The 21,290-nt window shown below is 36.3% G+C and overlaps 1 protein-coding gene across 1 annotated transcript in view; it reads right to left on the bottom strand.

The window, feature by feature from the left end:
• LOC107048600 (zinc finger protein Gfi-1b) overlaps positions 1 to 21,290 on the bottom strand; it is a 47,320-nt gene that overhangs the window by 9,169 nt on the left and 16,861 nt on the right. Inside the window, exons 3-4 of the mRNA XM_015271839.1 lie at positions 19,026 to 19,687; positions 18,194 to 18,470 (exon numbers count right to left, since the gene is read on the bottom strand). Of these exons, the coding sequence (XP_015127325.1) occupies positions 18,194 to 18,470; positions 19,026 to 19,687 (939 nt within the window). The remainder of the gene's footprint in view (positions 1 to 18,193; positions 18,471 to 19,025; positions 19,688 to 21,290) is intronic.

The following is a 21,290-nucleotide window of genomic DNA, read 5'->3' as shown; positions in this document are numbered from 1 at the left end:
CTCTCTCTCTCTCTCTCCCACTCTCTCTCCTCTCGTGTCTGCCCTCCAATCCAAATCCCCGCGAGAGGTGAGCTCAAATGCACACGGGGTGGGGAAAGACAAGAGAAAAAAAAGAGAGAAGGATAAAAAAGACGTGTGAGACGAAGTGAGAAGATCTAAGACGACGTGCATTGGATGAGGCCGGGAGAAAAGGGAATCCTGGAGGAAACCACATCTCATATTTCAAGTCGAGGACAGCCTGGATTTTCTTCCATCTTTCTGGAGCGCAGAACTGCCGCTGGGATTACCCTGTTGGATATCAATCGTATTGAAGTTATATCTCCAGTGAATACATGGGTTTGAAAATAAATATGGAGATATGATTTTAGGGGGGTGGAGGGGTGGAGGTTAGGCCAGTGGAGAATTTTGCGGCTGCATACAGTTGAAAATTTTTTTCTGGAGTTATAGTTTCACGGAGATTCCAAAGAATTTCGTTAGTAAAGAAAGATCTTTCGTCAGTAAAGTCAGTAAAGGAAAGACCCTTACTCTTCTTCAATCCAAACCCAATAAAAAACAAGATTAAAAATTAATACTAAGAACAAAATTAATTAAAAATAAGATTAAAATTTATTACTTGCAAATTTTTTTTATAGTTTCACGGAGATTCCAACAATTTCGTCATTGAAAATTCGCAATTTGATGAAAAATCAATTAAAACTTCACGGAGAGAAAAGTTCTTCGGGAAAAATTATGTGAAAATTTCGTACTTTGTTCGGTGATGAAACTGAGAATTGACTGAACGTTCAGCCTTGTTCTCTTCCATTCCTATAAAAATGACCGGAAAACGATTCTCCATTGCGGATTACGTGAATTGTTCTGGAATTTTTACTGAATATTTCTCTCCGTGTATTTTACACTCCACTTACCCGCGTGCCCGTCCCCTCTTCTTCCGACAGTGGAGAGCCTTTAATGTAAACAGAAAGTAAAAAAAATGGAACGAAAAGACAAAAAAAAATAGAACAAATGTCAATTTTGACTCCTCTAACTCATCTATAAAATCAATCAGCACGTGAAATAATGAATTTCGAAAATTTTTAATGACAATATCTAGGACATGGAAATAATACTCCACAATAATTTGAAACACATCTCGACGATCGGCTGACACGTTTGAACCGGATCGATGACAAGCAACGTATCCCAATGGACCAGCAGCCGATGTATGCGTGGAAACTCGTCCGAGTGGAAAGCTACTCTCAACAGCACGTTGTACTCGGTATATTTCTATAGGTGGTATACGCCGGGACTACATGGATAGCTGCATGAGTGATAAAAGAGGATGGAAAGGGGGTAACACCCAGAGGCCGCGGGGGGTCAAAGTGTTGCCCTGGGACTCAGTGTACATACAAGCATGTACAACTCAGTGTCCCCCGGTGGTGGCGAACGATGGAATGTCGAGTCACCAGGTAAACCGTGCCCGTGATACTCCACGCATTTCCAATAAACTCGGATGTACAAAAGTGACGAGAAAAATCTGGCGATTTAATTCATTCGATTTTTCTCGACATTTTTTTTATTTTACGGGAAAAAATTAATTCTCCGAAAACGTAAATTACCGTTTTTTTTTAAATTATTGTTCGGTAATTTACGGGAAATAATATATGTAGGGGAGGATGGGGTAAAATGGACACTTTTGACTTTTTGACAAATATTCATAACTCAGAAACAGATTTATCAATTGCGCTCAGTCTAAGCTCATCACAAAGAGGAATCATTGTTCTTTCTATTGAAAAATAGAATTATTCCATTTCATGGACAATTCAACAAGTCATGAACATTTCAAAAAAAGTAAAAAATGTCCATTTTATCCCACCCTCCCCTAAGTGGGGCATAATTTATTCCTGAAAAAGGTATGTGCATAATCTTGAATCGAGAATAAAATATACCAAATTCAGGTTTATTGTTATCCATTTGAGTGTATACTATGCAACAATTTTTATCAGAATCTATGATAAAATGCACAAAGAGAGAAAAGTCGGATAAAACTTATCGATAAAATCGCGCAAATTTGAAAAAATTTCGCTAAATTATCCGGAAAAAGACCTTCAATTCGATTTAAGTGGAAAAAGTCAATGGAATTTCAAGTTTCTGTGAAAATTCAAGTTAAATCCCGATTTTTTAGCAGCAGGAAGATGAGAATTCTACAATTGACATGAATTCACTGCATAATTCTCTGAAAATTCAGAGGAATCTCGAGATTAAGGAGAGATTTCTCTGAATTTCCCTGATTTTTCATTAATTTTTCCGCAATAATTAAACTGAAGTTGACAGTTCCCACGGATTTTTCCATGAAACTAGAATTTTCAATGACAAAATTCCTTGAAATTTCACTGGAAATGTTAACAAGTCTCTTGCCGGAAATTAGAATGAAATTTTTTTAACAATGTAGGCACAGTACTACCCGGTTAGAAATTTCTTGAATTTAATTTCAACTGAAAATATTCATAAAATTTCTCATTCATCTTGAAAATTCAAAAAATTGGGTCTTTCATGTTAAGCGATCATTAGTATTTCAATAATAGCTTGAATTTTCAAACTCATTGTGAAAATTTAACATCAAATACAATAGAAATTTAATAGATTCAGAAAGCAGTAAAGTTTTTGACTGAATTTTTCCCATTTTCAGCATTTCTCAGTGCCGCTTGCTGTTGAAACTATTGTTGTTATCAATCATGTGCGTAATAAACAAAGGAAAAATTTTCAGTCAATCCTCAGAAATACGGGGGTCGGCGTTACCCGCTAGGCGTTACAGGTACCCGCTACCCTAGATATGTTTTTGTGGCGCGAGCCACAAACAAATTATTATTTCGAAATTCAGTTAACGCGTCTACAATATTCTATATCGTCATGTTCGAGACAAACATCATTCTATCCTTGTCCCTCACGAAATTTCTGGACAATTCTTGGACCTTCCATAACAAAAGGTATTTAAACCCACGCGCTCCCGACCAAATTGATCAGTCGGAATCAGTCCGATTCTCAAACTCGATGCACTGAGAGAAAAATCTGAAGTTCGATTTACAATAAGAAAATAGTTGAGGCATTTTGGTGAACGCTACGGTTTTTTTTTGTATACGGCATATAACATTGTAGTAACTTCACAAGCGTAATTTTTGCAAATCAAAATGCAGTTAAACTAACCAAAGTTCAAAAGTACCCACGACAAATCTATCGTGAGCAATTATTACCATTACGTATTATGTTTATGTAGCTCTCATGTTTGTTTACCAGAAATGTTAACGTAAGGTTATAAAACTATAAAACTTTTGTACTTTTACTGCTTTTGTACTCAAACAATGTAATTAAACGGGAATCGAGGGGGGAACAAAATGTAAAAGCCCGAGAGGGTATACATACTGAATAAATTATTATTATATCTATCGTGAGCAGAACTATAAAATAGTTGCAATGACTACATTCCATTGTAGTAATTACTTCTCCGGCCATAGTTACCGTAACCCATGAAAAATTGTTGAGGACTTTTTGACTATAATTCGATGGTGATGGAATATAGTCAGAAGAATTATATTTTTCTCTCAGTGTGTAAACATATCTAACGTGCTAAATACAACACCTTTATTCTGCTAAACCACGAGTTATTATTCTACGACATACACCTAACCGCCACAACTAACCCTAGATATGTTTTTTTTTACCGAAAAAATCATAAAATATCCTCCACAAAAAAGTATTTTTTCATTGAATTAAATTTCGCTCCGCAATTACCTTTCAATACAGCAAAAACGAATGTATGAATTTCACACATCTTTTGTCGACATTTTTCACACACTAAAAAACGTCTGAATGAAACGAAAATTTGACTGAATTTCAAACATGGATTAAGATCTTTGGCACCTGCTCGTCTGAAATTCAGACAGTTTCATTTTATTCAGGCGTTTTGTAGTGTCTGAAAAAAATCTACAAAAGTTGTATGTGAAATTCGGACATACATTTTTGCTGTGAAGCAGTAAATCTTGCCACGATTTTCTAGGTAATTGTTATCCAACTTTTCGCGCCGCGCATATTTGTCTCCGTGAAGATCTGGGCCATTAAAATAGTATATTTCGTAACGAGTGCAAAATAGTATATTTCAGCACGTGTGGGGCAATTTCGTCTTTAACGTGTGTGGGGTTTACACCATGAGCCGAAGGCGAGTGATGTAACCACACACGTTAAGGACGAAATTTCCCAACAAGTACTGAACAAAATTTTATGTCACGAAGCCTGAAACCGGCTGAATTAGACACGAGACGCGAAGCGTCGAGTATGTAATCCAGCCGGTTTCAGGCATGAGTGGCATAAAAGTGTTTTTTGACGAGTGGGAGGTTTATATCACGAGCCGAAGGCAAGTGATATAATCCCACAAGCTAAAAAACATTGTTTCACGAGTTACGAACAATATTTTTCATCACAATGTGCCGGAAATTGGACTTTTAGGCACGCGGAGCGTGCCGAAAAGTTCACTTTTCGTCACAGCGTGATGAAAAACAACAAAATTCCTTTTTGTTAAATTCTCTGATTATATCTTATCAACTTGCAGCTGTAAGTCTCGTCTTTTTCAAATTTTATGCTAAATACCCCGACCCATCCACCCCAGCCATCATTCCCAAACAAACCATGACCTCTACTACCCCAGTTTCTCCCCGATATCAAGATGGTGAAGAATGAACTAAAGCAATTGAAACGTGATACAAGATACCTAAGTCAGTTAGCTCCTTAATGCCTCTCTAGTCATACCCACAAGGGAAAGCCCCTTCCGCAGAGGAAGTGTAGTCCTGTCCCTCTCGATAACGTCTGATGGATGGCTATTAAATTATTACACCACCGATCACATCAGGAATCGTGACAAATCCGATCTACTCGACTCGCCCCCCCCCCCCCCCCCCCGCCATTTGTATCNTATCACCTCGAGTAGAGGACAAAAGTATTACCAGCGTATTGAATATCCCCGCGATAATGATTTTCCATCCCCTCCACTCAAAGTATTATGTAATTTACATTGTTCCAGAATTATGGACAAACATGGAATGGTAGATGAGTTACACTGGGTGGTTATAGCGTTGATGCCGCTGTGGGTTGCCCTACGAGTCATGTCGATATCCTGGTAAATTTAATCATACCATAGCCAGCTATGAGGCCGAGCTATTCGGCATTGAGGATGTTCACGATAACCCGCCCCTCTGCCTTCCCATTCCAGTCATATGATGAAATTTGCATTCACGACGCTTTACGTTTAGCTTGTATCCTCTGTATCGACTATCTCTGACGTGACATTTAATTCGGAATGAGAGGTAAGTCCATTGGGATGACGGGGTAGTGAGGAAAATGATGGTGACGATTCGGTTTTTAGCGGATTTTTTTTTGGGAAATTAGGAGGCGTAATTACAGAGGTCATTACACGGAGAAAAATTTTCTAGAAAGATTCATGAGCTTTTAACATAAACACAGAGAAAACCCGGAACCCACATTATGTTTAAGAAGTCGTTTTTTAAGCTTTCTGAAGTGTATTTTATGCTTGAAGTTGCAGCGTAAGTTATATTAAAAAAATGTACTGATTCAAGCCAACGTCAACTTGATTTTAAGTCGATTTTCGAACGATTTCGAGTCGAGTGACTCGGACTCCATCAATCCGAATTTCGCATCTGATATAAGCAGAAAAATGGATTATTCCAAAGAGACGGCTTCAATCAAGTCGATTTTTCGACCTGATGCACGTTGATTTTTCGGCTTGATTCAAGTCAATTTTCGGTTTGATTCAAGTGGAGTGATTCGGACTCTAGTAATCTGAATTTTGGACCTGATATAAGCACAAAAGTGGATTATTTCAGGAAGAGTGTCAAGCCGAAATCAACTTGGATTAAGCCAACAAATCGACTTGAATCAAACCGAAAAATCGACTTAAATCAAACCGAGAAATCGTCTTGAATCAAGCCAAAAAATCGACTTGAATCAAGTCAAAAAATCGACTCGAATCAAATCGAAGTCGACCTGAATCAAGTGGAAAAATCGACTTAAATCAGACGGATCTGCCGGTTTGCATTTCTCCGAGTCAGACTTGATTCATGCCGACCATCCGACATAAAATAAGTCAATTTTCGACACGATTTACTCTAACTTGACTCCAACCGATTTTTGGACATTTTTTGGGTTTACGCGCAAAATTTCCGTAATTGGGAACAACCGTAATTTACAATTGTGTATTCACGTTAAAATGAAAAAAATTATATAAAATAATTTAAGTTTCGAGCAACGGTTAGCCATCGAATTTCCCTGGCACGAACCCTCTGTGAACAACAAATGCGGATGTAATGAGGCGTGAGCCTCCTACGGCGCCTGTCACAAAGTTTAAACAGCTTCAGAGGGATGTTGCGGTGTTGGTGAACCGGAGATGCGGATGGAACTGCCCCTTTGGCTCCTCTACCCTTCCCCGTGAGCCAAGTCACCCGGAAACCTCTAATAGCCCCAGAAGAGAGCGAGAGAATGGTATTATACACGCGCCCAGCCCAAGTACACTCACTCACTGACACCTTCGCTCTACCCATCGACTTATAGCATTAACCACTCACGCTTAAACCTGTCTCTCACATGGGAATTTATTATTCATATCCGAAGAACTTTGCTTTAAAAGTGGAATTCCGATATTGGGGGATTCAAAAATAGAAGGGAACAGATTATATCAACAAAGTGGAATCAATAAAGTTCAACAAACCAGTTCATGTAATTATTGTGGGATTTAAGGGATTGTTATTGCTGTTTTCCAGAGGATGGACTTTTTTTCATTGAGATCAGCTACTGGAAATGAGTCATACATTGAGAATATGTTAATCAGAGATTTTTTTAAATACTAAATTAAAAGTAATTTAAATAAAAAAAAGTTCGATTGTAGCTGAAACATTGATTTTTGATCCTGAATCAACACAAAAAGTCTGATAAATTCTTTAAAATTTAATAAACGATTCTAATCAATCTAACTGAAACTAATGATATCAAAATTCATTTGATATTATTAGAAAGGAACAAATTATACCAATGAGGTGAAGGTAAAAAACTCGAACAAATCGGTTCAAGCAATTGTTCTGGGATTTGAGGGACAATTATTGATGTTCTTCAGGGGATGGATAAATATATATCCTCTATATTCAATTAAATTCAACTACTAAAGATAAGTCATGTATTGAGGATACGTCAATTAGAGATTTTTATTTGACTTCCAAATTGCGAACTATTCAGATAAAAAAATTGTTCTAGTTGGAATATTGATATTTAACAATCGTAAAGTTGTGTAAGGACTGTTCAAGGAAAAGAACAAAGAATTTTGAATTATGTTTGTGATTCAAAATTGAAACGAAAATGATTCTGTCATTAACTGTTCAATCAAAATTGATGATAGAATGATCCAAAAAATTGAATTGAACTGAAAATTTTTATTTTAAACATTAAATCAACACAAAAAGTCTCTGTGAAATTCAATAAAGTTGAATAAAGGATTCTAACAAAGTTATCAGAAATGACGATAACAAATGTATTTTATATCATTCGAAGGGGGCCGATTATATAAACAAAGTGAAATTAAAAAACTTGAGCAAAACCAGTTCAACTAATTTTGATGCATTTTTATTCCATTAAGTTCAGCTACTAACGATAAGCATGCATTGATGCAGAGAATTTGATTATATTTGAAACATTGAGATTTAATATATTTAATAATAGTAAATCTCTTCAAGGATATCCAAGTATTTTTTACAGTTTGATACAGACCAGAGTATAGATTCAACTGTTTTTAATCATCAAATTTGTCAATTGAATTGCGCAAACCAAAATTTCATTCAAATGACATTTTGCGCAGTGTTCTTATTTTTTTAAACATTCGTTGTTTATAAATTATTTATAAAAAACCCGTTTAATTTTTAAAAAATTGCAATTTTTTAATTATTTCATCAATCATCCTCTAACAGGAAATTTTCTAATTTTCTTCAGATTTTTAAAGTGTTTCCTAACGGTTCAATACCGAGATTCAAATTCAGACCTGCAATGTTTAAATAATAAAATCATTGTAAAATGTCCGGACAAAAGTAAAAAATAGCTGAAGTATTTGAATATCCTTAGAACTATTCAAGAAAAAAAGTCTGAATTATTTCGTCGTCATTAAAAACTGAAATTAAGTTGATTCTATCACCAAATCTTCAATCAAAATTGATGATAGAATAATCACAGAACTGATCAACACAAAAAATGTTTGAAAAATTCCCTAAAACTAACCAAACGCTTCAAATCAATCTAGCCAAAACTAATAGTGGCCCCACCATAACCCTTGAATTCACTAGATGCCCTGGCAGTTTAATTGAGCTCCACTTCCAAAAAGAAGAAGAGAGAAAATATCATTGGAGCCTCCACAGTACCTTCAGTCTCTGCGACTTCGCACAACAGCAGACCGAGCAGGTTGTGTTTTCAGTGATAACAAGGGGTTGACGAGTCATCGTGAAAGTGGTGGTTTCAACTAGGATGAGGGGACGAAACCAAAGGAGATGGAGCCATCAAAAAAATCCCGAAACCGGCGTGAAAAACTTGTGAAAAAAATGGGAAATAAACAGAGGCTTCGGTCCTCCAAATGTGAACAACGTTGTTCCATTTTTATTGACAAAATACCGCTGTAAAAATCGCAAACTAATGCACAACATATGACCCCACAGCTACCAGTATTTATTCAAGACGAAAACCGAAATGGTGGCGTATGGTGCCAGAGATTACACTGCGCTCATTGTTTACCTAGCAGGGGGCTGGTGAATACGCACTTGTCGTTGCTGTCACCAGTTGGTTTGACGGATGGCAGAGGAGGGAAGGGGCTGTGGAGAGGGGAATTACTTTCATGGTAGGTATGAAGCTTACCCCGAAAGATACTGTTTGGACCCTTTGACAAGTTAAACAGGAGGATAAGCTCGGTTACATTGGGATTTTACTCGGTGGTGGATTTGTTAACCAGTAATTCAAGGAAATTTCATGTATCCAATTAGATTAAGCACATAAATCCCTTGATTCAACAGAATTATTCGGGGAAGGAAGATGTGAATCCTTTGGAATTCGCAAGAGAATTCGAATGAATTGGGATTTTATGAAGTTACCCACAGAGAATGTTAAATTGAACATTATTTTTTTTTTATGTTTGAAAATTAGTGTTTGAAAAACAGTAATCGAGGATCACACCAGAAAAATTTAACCCCTCACATACGGGTCGATGCAATGAAAATATGAATGACTCTCTTTGAAACTGATTATTTCCAAAACTATGGAATTTGACTCAACCAAACACATAATAACGTAGGGTAAAATTTACCGACCGTTCTAGAATTTTCGTTGTTATCTACATAAAAATTATTGGACTAGAACGGTAAACTTTATTATACGTCAGCATAAAATTTCTCTAACGTAGAATAAAATTTGATCATCATATATTAATTTTTACTAAGTTTCGGGACCGAAATGAGGAAACGATGACTCATGATACACTTTTAAAGAACACGGAGAGAAATTTTCTAGAAAAATTCTAGTACGAGTACTGGAAAAAATTACAATGCACCGGCTGTGAAAAATTCTAGTGCTGTTAATTCTAAAAATTCTTGCGCCTCGTTTCCCGGGCTAGACCTAGAATTTTTCAAAAAAATTTCTCTCCGTGAACGGTAGGATAATTTTTATCAAAAATTTCTCTCCGTGTATTAGGGAAAATAATTTGGCAGTTTAATGCATTGATTTCAGTTTTCAGAACACTAATCAATAAAAATCTGCAACCCCCATAAAGTTCTCGGCAATAAGCTACCCCTGCCCCGTCAATTTTTCTTGCTCCACCTAAACATCCTACGGTGTGAAATCTCATCACGACCATGAAGAAAAAAAAACTCATAGCGTGTCCTGGTACGTGATGCGTGCCGAGGCCAAGGGGGTCGCCGATTGTCCCGAGTGACTCTCAGCTCTAATGATAATCAAGATCCTCCGCCGTTGGTGTTTTCATCTCTGTCTCACGTTTCTATCAGTACACACAACTGACTACATTCTCAGTCCTTCTGTCCCCCCGCACCCCTTCATGGTGCTACACGCCTGGGCCATGTGCAACGAGGGTGCGGCAACGCAAGATTCCCCAGGGTACGTCGTGTGGCGTTACGTAAAATCATTATTAGGTGGGTTAGGTACCGTTACGCTGTACTTGCTGCACTGGATGACAATATGGGATTGAATGAATAAACTCGATGAGAGCGTGACACTGGGCTGGCACGCAGCACTGGATAAATATTTTTCAACAAGTGGAATTTGCCATAATTAATTTGGTATATTGTCTGGACTAAAAAAACAGAAGTTACTGTTGGAGAATTGAATACTGACATCAATTCGTAAAAATTTACTCATGAATTTAAATAATACAAACCGTAATTGGAGACATGAAATCAAGATAATCTGCTATAAATCGAACTATGATAAAAATATTTCAAATATACACATGAAAAATCTCAAATGTAAGTTACGGTTAAGGACATCCAAGTACTTTGGCTTTTTTTCCTCCAGCGAAATGCTCTTCTACTTTTGTAGTCGACCATTAGAGCTTTCATTTGAGATTTTCAATATTCAATAAAAATTATATATCTTTTCTGTAATTTCGGAGCAAAATGTGGTTTTCGGAGATTTTTTGGAACTGTCACGAAATTTTTCCAGAGCGTTCCGTAATTTTTATCTGAATCTCCTGTGAAAAATTACGATACCGTCACTTAAATTTTCTGAGTCAATTCCGTAATCGGTGAGTGAATTGTGAACATTTCTCTCCGTGTATGGAAAATCTCAAGTTTCCCACAGAAAATACGAATGTATGAATTTTACGCACCTTTTGTAGACTTTTTTCAGACACTACAAAACGTCTGAATAAAATTGAAATTTGGCGGAATTTCAAACATAATTAAGATGTTTGCCATAATAGGCATAGTGCCTACACGGAGAGAATTTTTTTAGAAAAATTCTAGTGCTAGCACGGGAAAAGAGGCACAAAGTGACGGCTACGAAAAAATTCCAGTGCCGGCACTACATATTTTATTGGGGAAAACGTGAATTTTTCCCCGTATTTCCGTGAAAATTCCACAGAAATCATCAGAATTTTTACCAGAAATGCCACGAAATTTTACCTTAGCAGCACTAGAATTTTTCACAGCCGGTGGATTGTAATTTTTTCCAGAACTCGTACTAGAATTTTTCTAGAAAATTTCTCTCCGTGTACTCCCTCATGTGAATGTGAAAACCCCCAGGAAGATATAGATCATATTGTCTGGCAATGTTCTATTTGGTTTGATCAGCAGAGAAAAAAAAATGATAAAAAATATCACGAAACATTGTCAACTTCCTTCTGTGATGAGTCATATGGCATATATGTTAAACCCTTTTGTGATGAAGGGTTTAACATATCATTGATAAATTCTTCAAAAAATGTGAATTGAATATTTAGTTGAGAAAAAGAAATCCATTCAAATTATACTTCTATAAGTGTCTAATTGCTTAATAAAAAAAAAATTGAGATGTTTAGGCACCTGTTCGTCTGAAATTCAGACAAATTTTCATTTCATTCGGACGTTTTTCAGTGTCTGAAAAATGTCTACAAAAGGTGTGTGAAATTCAGACATTCGTTTTTGCAGTGTCACCTACTTGACTCAAGTCGAACAGATTCTTGAGTTCAAAAATACAAGTTCTAGTGATACAAGTCAGCTTAAAAAAACTACTCATTCATATGGGTGAAGTACCCTCCAGACTTGAATGGAGTAGTAAAATCTACGTGAGTGAAGTCAGATCTGAATAAAAAAATTAAGTCGTGGTGTAATTACAAGGACGACGCCACGATCATAATAAAAACATGAGTAAATAAGTCCTCGCAACCAGCCATAGTGATGAAATTTCAGTGAAAGTAGAATACAATTCACGCTCAATCATTCCCATACGATGAATATGGAACCATAAAATCCTCAATGGATCATAAAATTAGACGGTCGACAACCAAATTGTCCTCTAAACCATAAACCAATAGTCCAAATTCATTTGGACTATTATCTGGACAAAAAATACAAAAATAACTCGCAGAAAATTGAATTCTCACATCAATTCTTGACACCTTACAATAAAAAAAAGCTATTGACACCTCAACCCACTACTTATAGTTCAGTAGCGAAGTGGTCGACTTATCTCCCAGTTGAGTTTTGGAAGAATATTTCCGAATTTAAGGGAGATAACGAAATTTTCGTAGTTACCGTTGTTGTTGCACTGAATCGAATCTGTTATAACAAAGGTTATAACAAAAATTTTACTCCCTTAGATTCCGAGATATTGATTGAAAACTGGTCAATAATCAAAATTGACTTATACCGTTTTACCACTAGTGATGCCGTCGAGACTACACGATAAATTTTTTGGATAGATCATCACTGTCTGAAAAAACATAAAAAATTTTGGAATTGTTGCAATCTCGAAAGACATTGAGCACTTATTTTGCCTTATATCGCCGATATAAAAACAGAAAAAAACGAAACAGTCGAGACCCAGGCAAGATAAGTCCTCCCAAAATCGTGACGAGATGCACCGATCCCATGTTTGTCGAGATGACGACGATTCCAAAACTTTCGATGTTTTTTCTGACCGTAATGATCTATCCAAAAATTTTATCGTGTAATCTCGACGGCATTACTATTTACCACTTCCCTACGGAATTGTAAAAATTACAGTCATAAGTATAACATTATTATACTCCCAATCTTCACTGCAAAAACTAATGTTTGAATTTCACATGTTTTCGTAGACATTTGTTAAACATTTTGAAGTTCCTTTTGCAGACATTTTTCAGGCATAAAAAAGTGTCTGAATCAATCAAAGATGTCTGTGTGATTTTCAGACATCTCCCTTTGAAATCAAGGTGCATGTGCGGGGTGGGAGGGGGGGGATTCAAATGAATTTTAAAAAATGAAAGAAGTTTGAAAATTACTCGGTGGGGTACGATTTTGCAGTTTTTAGGATAACACAAAAATTTCGGGAAAAAAATCGTAAGCGGGTGTATCCTCAATACAGCATGTTAGATTTAACGTGGACTCATCTAGATTGTTATTCATGCGCGGGTGCGTCGACGTGTAAAAGAGCTTTGCTGTCTGACGCACGTAATCCGTCTGAATTATCAAATGTCAGAATAATTTATAAATGACGGATTGTCAAGCGGAAAAAATATCTGAAAATACACGTCCGAGATTTTTCCGATGAAAAGAAGTTCGGGTTCTTTATGAGAAACAAATTAAATCTGAAATTGAGACGGACATTAAACACTGTTTTTGCAGTGTTAAAATCATTAAAACGGTGAAATATCATAAAAAAAATTAGAAGCAATTACAAAGATGAAATCATAACTATAATTGAAGCATAAGTAATTAAATCCTGTCAAAATATCATAATGATGAAATCTCACCGAAAGTAACATATAATTAAAGTTGAATCACCCCCTTAATGTCATGAAAATGAAATCGTAAAAACCCCAACTGACCACAAAATCAGTCCTTCAACTCAAAATTTTTGTCCGTATCACAAAAGTAGATCTCGAACACGAAAGCAGACAGTCACGTATTTTGAGATGTTAGAGGGATATAAGGGTCATTTTTTCTAAATTATCCCTCAAATCTTGTGGCTCTTCAGCTCATTTAAATCAATGAATTTATAGTTCTATTCATTTTTTTAATTGCAGTAGATGAAATCTGTCCTGCAGCACCGAATTTTCATCTTTGAAATTTCACAACATGATTGAATTTTCAATGGAACATGAATATTCAGCAACAAAATTACGTTAATTTTCTATTTTTCCCTGATTTCTTCAAATTTTTCTGATTTATTCAAATTTTCACGGAATAATTGAATTGAAAAATTAAGCATTTTATTGATTTTCAGATTATGCGAACAGAAAATCAATGGAATATCTGATTTTTCAATGACAAGATTTCCTGAAATTTCAGTAGAAATTGAACATGATAAAAATTTCCGGGATTTGATGGGAAAGTTCTGACGAAAATTTTTAACAGGGTACTGTTAGAGAAAATGGAAATTTCATAACCAGTTGTTCAGTAATTTGGAGGAAACTGATATTGAATTCGATTCAAGGGGGAAAAATCTTGAAATTTCAGATTTCACTAATAATTCAATGGAATTCCAACTTTTAGAGCAGTAGGAAAATAAGAATAAATTTCTTAATTAAATTGTGTAAGAAAAATTTGACACAAATCATGAATATTCAGCGTCATTCACATTACATTCTGCACAGAATTATTATTCATTTAAATATTAGATATTTATAAATAAATAATGGAAATTATTTAAACTTCCCGAAATCTTTTTTTAAACCTGAAATCGATTTCTAGTAAAATTGTGAATGTGAATAAATTTGTTACTCTTCCAAAAATTGATTGTTTCTAAATTATTGATAAAAAACACTCGTAATTTTCAAAAATAGTAATTTTTTAGATATTTCATTAACCTCTCTCCAAAAGTACACTATAATTGTTTTTCAGATTAAAAAAATTTTTTCTAACGGTTCAATATCGCGATTTAAATTCAGATTTGCAAGGTTTAAATAATAAAATAATTGTAAAATGTCTGGAAATTTAGGATGAAATGGGGCTCACGTGAAAGCACGTGGAATGATGTTAAACTACGGGATGAGAAAAGCATTCTACTGGAGAAAAAATAGCCAAAGTACTTTGATATTCTTAATTTTCATGGAATCAATTATGAACGGAAATTTACTATTTCCATTGACCTACCATACAATTTCATTTGATACAATTTTTTTTCATTTCATAAAATTCATTCCAGCAGAATTATAATATGATAACAAAATTTCCAAGACGTGTACCGAAAATTTCAGCCCAAAAATTCACCAACGTATCGGGAAATTACCCGAACAGATAAATGCAATATCTCTCAACCCTCCAGCTCTTCAGCATCCCTGAATCAATAAACGAATAAATATTTGATGAACCCAGGACCAGAATCGGTAAATTAATCCAAAAAGAATTGTTACGAGAGATAAACATTCTCCAATGATCCATTTCCACTCGTAATTTCGCGTCTCACAAGTTTCCCTAAATTTTTCATCTCTCATCCCGCCGTGAATAATGAATTAAATGTTCCGTAGCGGCCATTTGTCCACCCTTCACGAAGCATTCGAGCAACACAAGTCCCATAGGTTGTTAGCGAGATACCAAGTGACCATCGGTTTTGGCTCTTTGTACTCCTCCTTTTATCCCTTCATTCCACTCTATTTCGTATCTCACTCACTTCTCGTTTTCTTCGCTGGGGATTTTGAGATTCCGTGAATGGGAAAAGGACCAGGCAACGAGGAGGTCCAGAGGACAAGGTGATAATTTGATAAGACATCGGGACGGGGTTACCATGGTTACGATACAAAACCCAGAGATACCCTCCACCTTGAGCTGAAAGGAATGAGAAAAACAGCCCCTTCTTCCACGCCTCTGAATACTCAGCCCCTCACTGTCCCTTTTTTCTTCTTTATTCCCACCCACTTTCACTTGTATCTTCCATCACTTTCGGAATAGCAAGTGTCAAGTGCTCTTGAGGAAATATAATATAACTCGAAAAAGGGAGAGTGGACTCAATATTTTGATGTTATTTCTCACCAATTTTTGAGAGATTTTCAAATGCAATTGATTTTCGATGCACTGAGATTTTTACGGAAGAATTCTGTCACTTAGAGGAATGATTCATTTGAATCAAATTTATTTTTATCTTTATTTCCATTTGAATTAAATCAAATAAATTATTCAAGTAACTCGTAATCGAGATGTCGTTCAAACTCAAAGTTTATTAACTGCATGCCTATTCATATTAAATGAATCGTTCTTTAACTACAAATTAAGATTCCATTTATTGGAAATTAAATCACTGTGTAGATGATCAAGAAAACGAATTAATGAACATGTAATAATCTTGTATTTAGACCAAGTACATCTTTTATTTGAATCTAATAGAGAATTTTTTGGAATAATTGTTATATTTATAACGTAATTTAATATTTCGCATTCGTAACTCACGATGATTTTTTAACGTACTTTACGTTTATTTATCCGTAATTAGCAACGAAGGAAAAAAGTTATTTCAAGCGCAAAATATCACGTTTTTTTCGTAAATTACGCATAATTAATTTCTAAAGTGTAAAATACGCTTAATGAAACATATAAGACGCTTTGTTTGGGTTTAATTTACGTTTAGATTCTCCTGTGTGACTGAAACCTTCAACATTTGACAATCAATGATTAATTAACGACCAATATTTCAAATGTTTATAAATAAAAAGTTCCCTCTTAACTCAAGCATAAAAAGCTCAAAGTTCATAAAAAACAACTGATTAACTGAATAATGCCATCCCACTGACCTCATAATTAATCAAATAAAAAAACTACAAGGGAAATCCAGTTCCCAACGAAACCCGATACTTCATTCCCAAAGCCAAAGTGAAATTTCCCACGAGCTGATAATTCGTACAGGCAGTAAAAATCTATTTGAAGATTGGTCCCCAGTTGTATTCCCCAGTCAAGAGTCGAGTAGACCAGACACCATGAGTAAAATTGGGGAGATGAGCAAAAAGAGTGGAATGGGGGAGGAGAGGATTTACAAAAGCGAGACAGAGAGTGGAGCTGGTGCTTTGGAAAAGGGCATTACGATTATTACCGGGCGTGTGCCATACCCATCCCTTGTCTCCCCCCTCTCTCCCGCCATCGGGAGAATGCCACATGTGAATGTGAAGCAAAAGAGATGAATTCACGGTAGCAGTGACTCCACTCGGGTCCAGACGCTCCGTTGAATTATTTAATGCGCCAAAACTCGTCACTATTTGATCCAAACTGACTGAATCCGGAAAAGACTCGGTGCAGATAATAAAACAGGTTGACGAATTATTTTATTTTCGGGGAGTACATCCAGAGAAATCGTTTATTCGATTTAAGTAAATGGGTTTGTTCTAGTGGATCGTGATAAAGCTTTCATTCAAACTTGAATATGATTTTTATTTGATTTGGTGCAGATGAAATTAATAGGAGTTTCAAATGTTAACAATCGTTATCTCGATTCAAATGAAGTCTTTATTATGAAGATGGAATAATCGTCGAGGCGGTAGAGAAAACGAATTTGATAATATGAGCAGATCCACGCGAAATTGGGGGGTTTATTTAATTTAATATTCACTTATTTGGGAAATAACTGCAAGAATAACAGCGATTTTCGGTCATTTTCAATACTTGTCCCACTAAAAAAAAAAAATAACCGCCGAACTACGTCGAACGACAAACTCCAATTGGTGTCAGAATTATTGTCAATTTACTGACGGTTTTTGGTGAAAATTTCACATTAAAAAAACAAATAGTTTTTGAGTAATTAACGATTGAAAAAAAAACGTTTTCGCTTGTAAAAAAGATTCCTTATGAATTCACTCAAATCGCTTATAAGAACCGTTCATCTTCAAGTATTTATTGTTTTCATGATTTTTTTGTTATGCAGTTGCAATATTTCGATATGTAATACATTCATGATAATATAATGCGCAGCGATAGTGTTAAATGAGAATTCATTCGAGTTCCGTGAACCGCAAGCATTCTGACATTTAAACCATTGAAAATAATTGACTATTCTCAAGTAAATATAGTCTACGTACTAGAAAATTTTTCTCTCAGTGTAGATCGATTTTAATCACGCTCTCCTGGCAATGACTAGTAAACTGTCCATGAAAGTTCTATTTTTTCTTCAAGGAATTCATTGAATTTTCAGAGAAAATTTGAAATTTGACGATTTTTTTTTCGCACCTAAATCGATTTCAATAACGCTCTCCTGAAAATTACTACCAAACTATCCATGAAAGTTCTGTTTCTCTTTAAGACGGATTGAGAGACAGAGAAACGACAATGATTTTGATGAAAATCAGTTGCAAATACATCCAACGAATAAATTCATAGTGAAGTTGTTTTCGTTCATTTTTTAACGATTTTCTCTACTGTCCCATGATCTTAATTTACGAAATTAAGTATCATGGAACTAAAATCACAGCTGATTCTCCAGTTAGTTGATGTACTCAGAATAATAATTGATCACTCACCTGTGTGGATGTACGTATGCTTCTTCATATCGCTCTTCTGGTGGAAACGTTTACCACAGAATTGACAGGGGTAGGGTCGTGTGTCTGAGTGGATGAGTAGATGAGTACTGAGGGTACTTGAACGCTTAAACGCCTTGCCGCACTGTTTGCACTCGAACACTTTTTCAGCTGAGTGCACTGCACGATGCTGAGTGAGACTTATCTCATGGCCAAATGTTTTGTTGCAGAGTTCACAGGCAAATGGACGTTTGCCATTGTGTGATCTTCGCGCGTGGACCTGGAATACACAAAATCGAAGAATTCTAATGAATATTCTACCATAAATTTCGTACCATAAATTTATAATTATCGGGCTAATTTCTTTCATTGAGAGAAACTAATAAAGGTAGAAAAACTGAACTTTATGCAGTCAGGACAATTTCAGTTGGAAAACAAAATATGGCTTTCTATTTGCTGTAATTAGTCTAAATTTATGGTAAATTTACAGTTCCATATTGACAAATTTTAATTCACCATTATTCGAAAAAATCAGATTATTAATATTATACTATTTGAAAAATTAGATCAACATATTTTAAACCTTCATTAATGTAAGGGTCAAATTCCTTTAATATTACAGAAATTTAATATTGATGGCGATCCCTGCTTCTCACAAGTAAATATGGTTTACACACTAGGAAATTATTCTCTCAGTGTATAATAATTCATTAGTTTTAATTCCATTTCCCGTAACAATAATTCATTAAAGGAAGCATAATTTGACAAGCTGTGAAAAATCCCCTTTTCCCAAAGCACAGCACTACGAAACCAAAATCATGAGAAAGTAATTTACCTCAAGCCCATGTGGTGTGCTGAACATTTTGTCACACTTGACACAGCTGTAGACATCACCGAGAGGATGTGGATGATGGAGGCCATGGGTGTGTGGTGAATGTATTCCAGGATGTGCTGGATGAACACCTCTTAAAAGAGGATGGAGATGTGGTGGTAATAAGTGATGAGGAAGCAACTGCGGATGGAGATAGGACAGTGGATGATGTGGATGAGGTGGCAGGAGTCCACCCTGCAGGTGGAGATGTGGATAGAGACTGATGCCAGGTGTGGGCTGGTGTGCCACTGGATTCTGATCAGGCGAAACTGGTGAGGAATTGCGGTTGGATGGTGGGTCTGGCCTCAGCAGCGCTGACACGCTGAAGCTGTCGCCTGATTTTCTCGGTGGACGTGTCATGGGTGATGGGGCCTGGGTCAGCGATGGCGATGGAGTCGAGTGACTGGACCTTGGGGAGGTATTGTTATCTCGGTACTCCTCGTCTCCAACCTCCTCAACGTCAACGTCCACCTCCTCATCCTCCTCCTCGTCCTCTTCACCGTCAACGTCAATCTCCTGATCTCGTTGACCTGTCACGGGGGAGGAGGGACCGAGGGAGGGGGAGGGCGAAGGACTTCTTGTGGATGGGGAGCCCACTAGTCGCCCGACACCGAATGATAATCGTTCTGGAAGAAAAAAGGTTGAAAATGAATTCTGTTCTCCGATCATTTTCGGTTGTTTTGAATTTTTCATTTATTGCTTATTACTTATGTTTGAGAATAAGATAACCTATCGGAATCTTTGACACTATATATTTATAATAATAGGTTGATACGTATACCATCTTTCGATAATATTAATGCTGTACGCTATTTTTCCATTTGGCATTAACTGGCACATAAGGGTGACAATAACTGAGACATGACTTGCCGAAGTGGGACATCGAAGATAGTTCTAGACTCGATTCTAGTCAGAGATCTTTGGCTGAAATTTTGATCAAGTGACAGTTCGACTGAAATTTAGAGGATTTCGTCATTGAAAATTCATAATTTTATGAAAGAATCAATGGAAACTGTAATTGTTAGTTGAATTATCCCATGAAAATGAGTAGAACTCAGAAAAATTCATGTAAAGTAACTGAAAATTTAAGTAGGGGAGGGTAGGGTAAAACGGACCAGGTCAGCAAAACGGACCGCAGGGCAAAATGGACTCCTAGGGAAAAACGGTCCACTGGCAGGAAATTGATAATTTTTGTTTTTGCTTCTGAATGATAGCAAAAACAAAAATTCAAAGTCATTTATGGTTTGAGGTGATTAACAAATCTGATCAAATTGCGGCTCAACGACATTTGTCGTCTATAAAACCTCTGTAACGGTTACGAGACCAAGAAACTCACTTTTAATTCAACACATTCAGTGTTTCTGATTTGAAGGAAAGAAAAAAAAATTACCAATTTTCTGTCAGTGGTCCAGTTTGCCCTGCGGTCCGTTTTGCCCTCTCGGTCCGTTTTGCCCCACCCTCCCTTAAGATGGGGAATTAACGTCTTCCTGCTGCTCAAAAATTTGAAATTCCATTCAATTTTCAGAAAAATTTGAAATTTCTCTTAATCCAGTCGGATTCATCACTTTTCTGTGAGCGACTGAAGTGATTTGATGTAAAATTCTTGATTGAAAATTCCTACAAAATCATTATCTTCCGCAATTCAAATCTTTCTACCCAAGATCATAAAACAAGAGCCAAAAAATAATCTCCTCCACTGGTAGACAAAAATTACTATCTGGATGGGTACTGAAATGAGATTTGAGTCACGTACACTCGGATATTTCCTTGAGGGTGAAGTGGAGGAGAAGACTCGTAGGATCCTCGGCTCTAACGAGGCAAAACGTTTCGCCGCGCTGGAGAGAGTCGAAACGTTGGAAATCGTGGAAATTCCGGATAACTCGGGAGAAGGTTAAACTCCTCTGCTGTTGGAGGACTTTTGACAAAGATTCAGAGAGCAAAAGCTCTTGATTACTTTCAACGTGGATAACCGACTGAGGCACTTATTTGGGAATCGATTTCCATGGCTCAATGGGGTGAATTTTTCTGAGGGGGAGAGAACAAGAATGCGATTTCATATATCCCGTCAGTCTATATCATATTTATAATCCGTGTGGGCGACACGCAGGCACGTGCCCCAGCTGGTATATTATATAGTGGTCCATAATTGCGTTTAAAACCAAGTGGTATCACTCCCCTGCAATTTTTGGCGCGGTGGATGATACTTTGGGGGACTGTATACTTGATTTT

This window comes from Diachasma alloeum, unplaced genomic scaffold, assembly GCF_001412515.2.
Source record: "Diachasma alloeum isolate Michigan unplaced genomic scaffold, Dall2.0 Dall_scaffold_00195, whole genome shotgun sequence".
Taxonomy (NCBI): domain Eukaryota; kingdom Metazoa; phylum Arthropoda; class Insecta; order Hymenoptera; family Braconidae; genus Diachasma; species Diachasma alloeum.
This window is presented reverse-complemented; position numbering and strand designations above follow the sequence as displayed.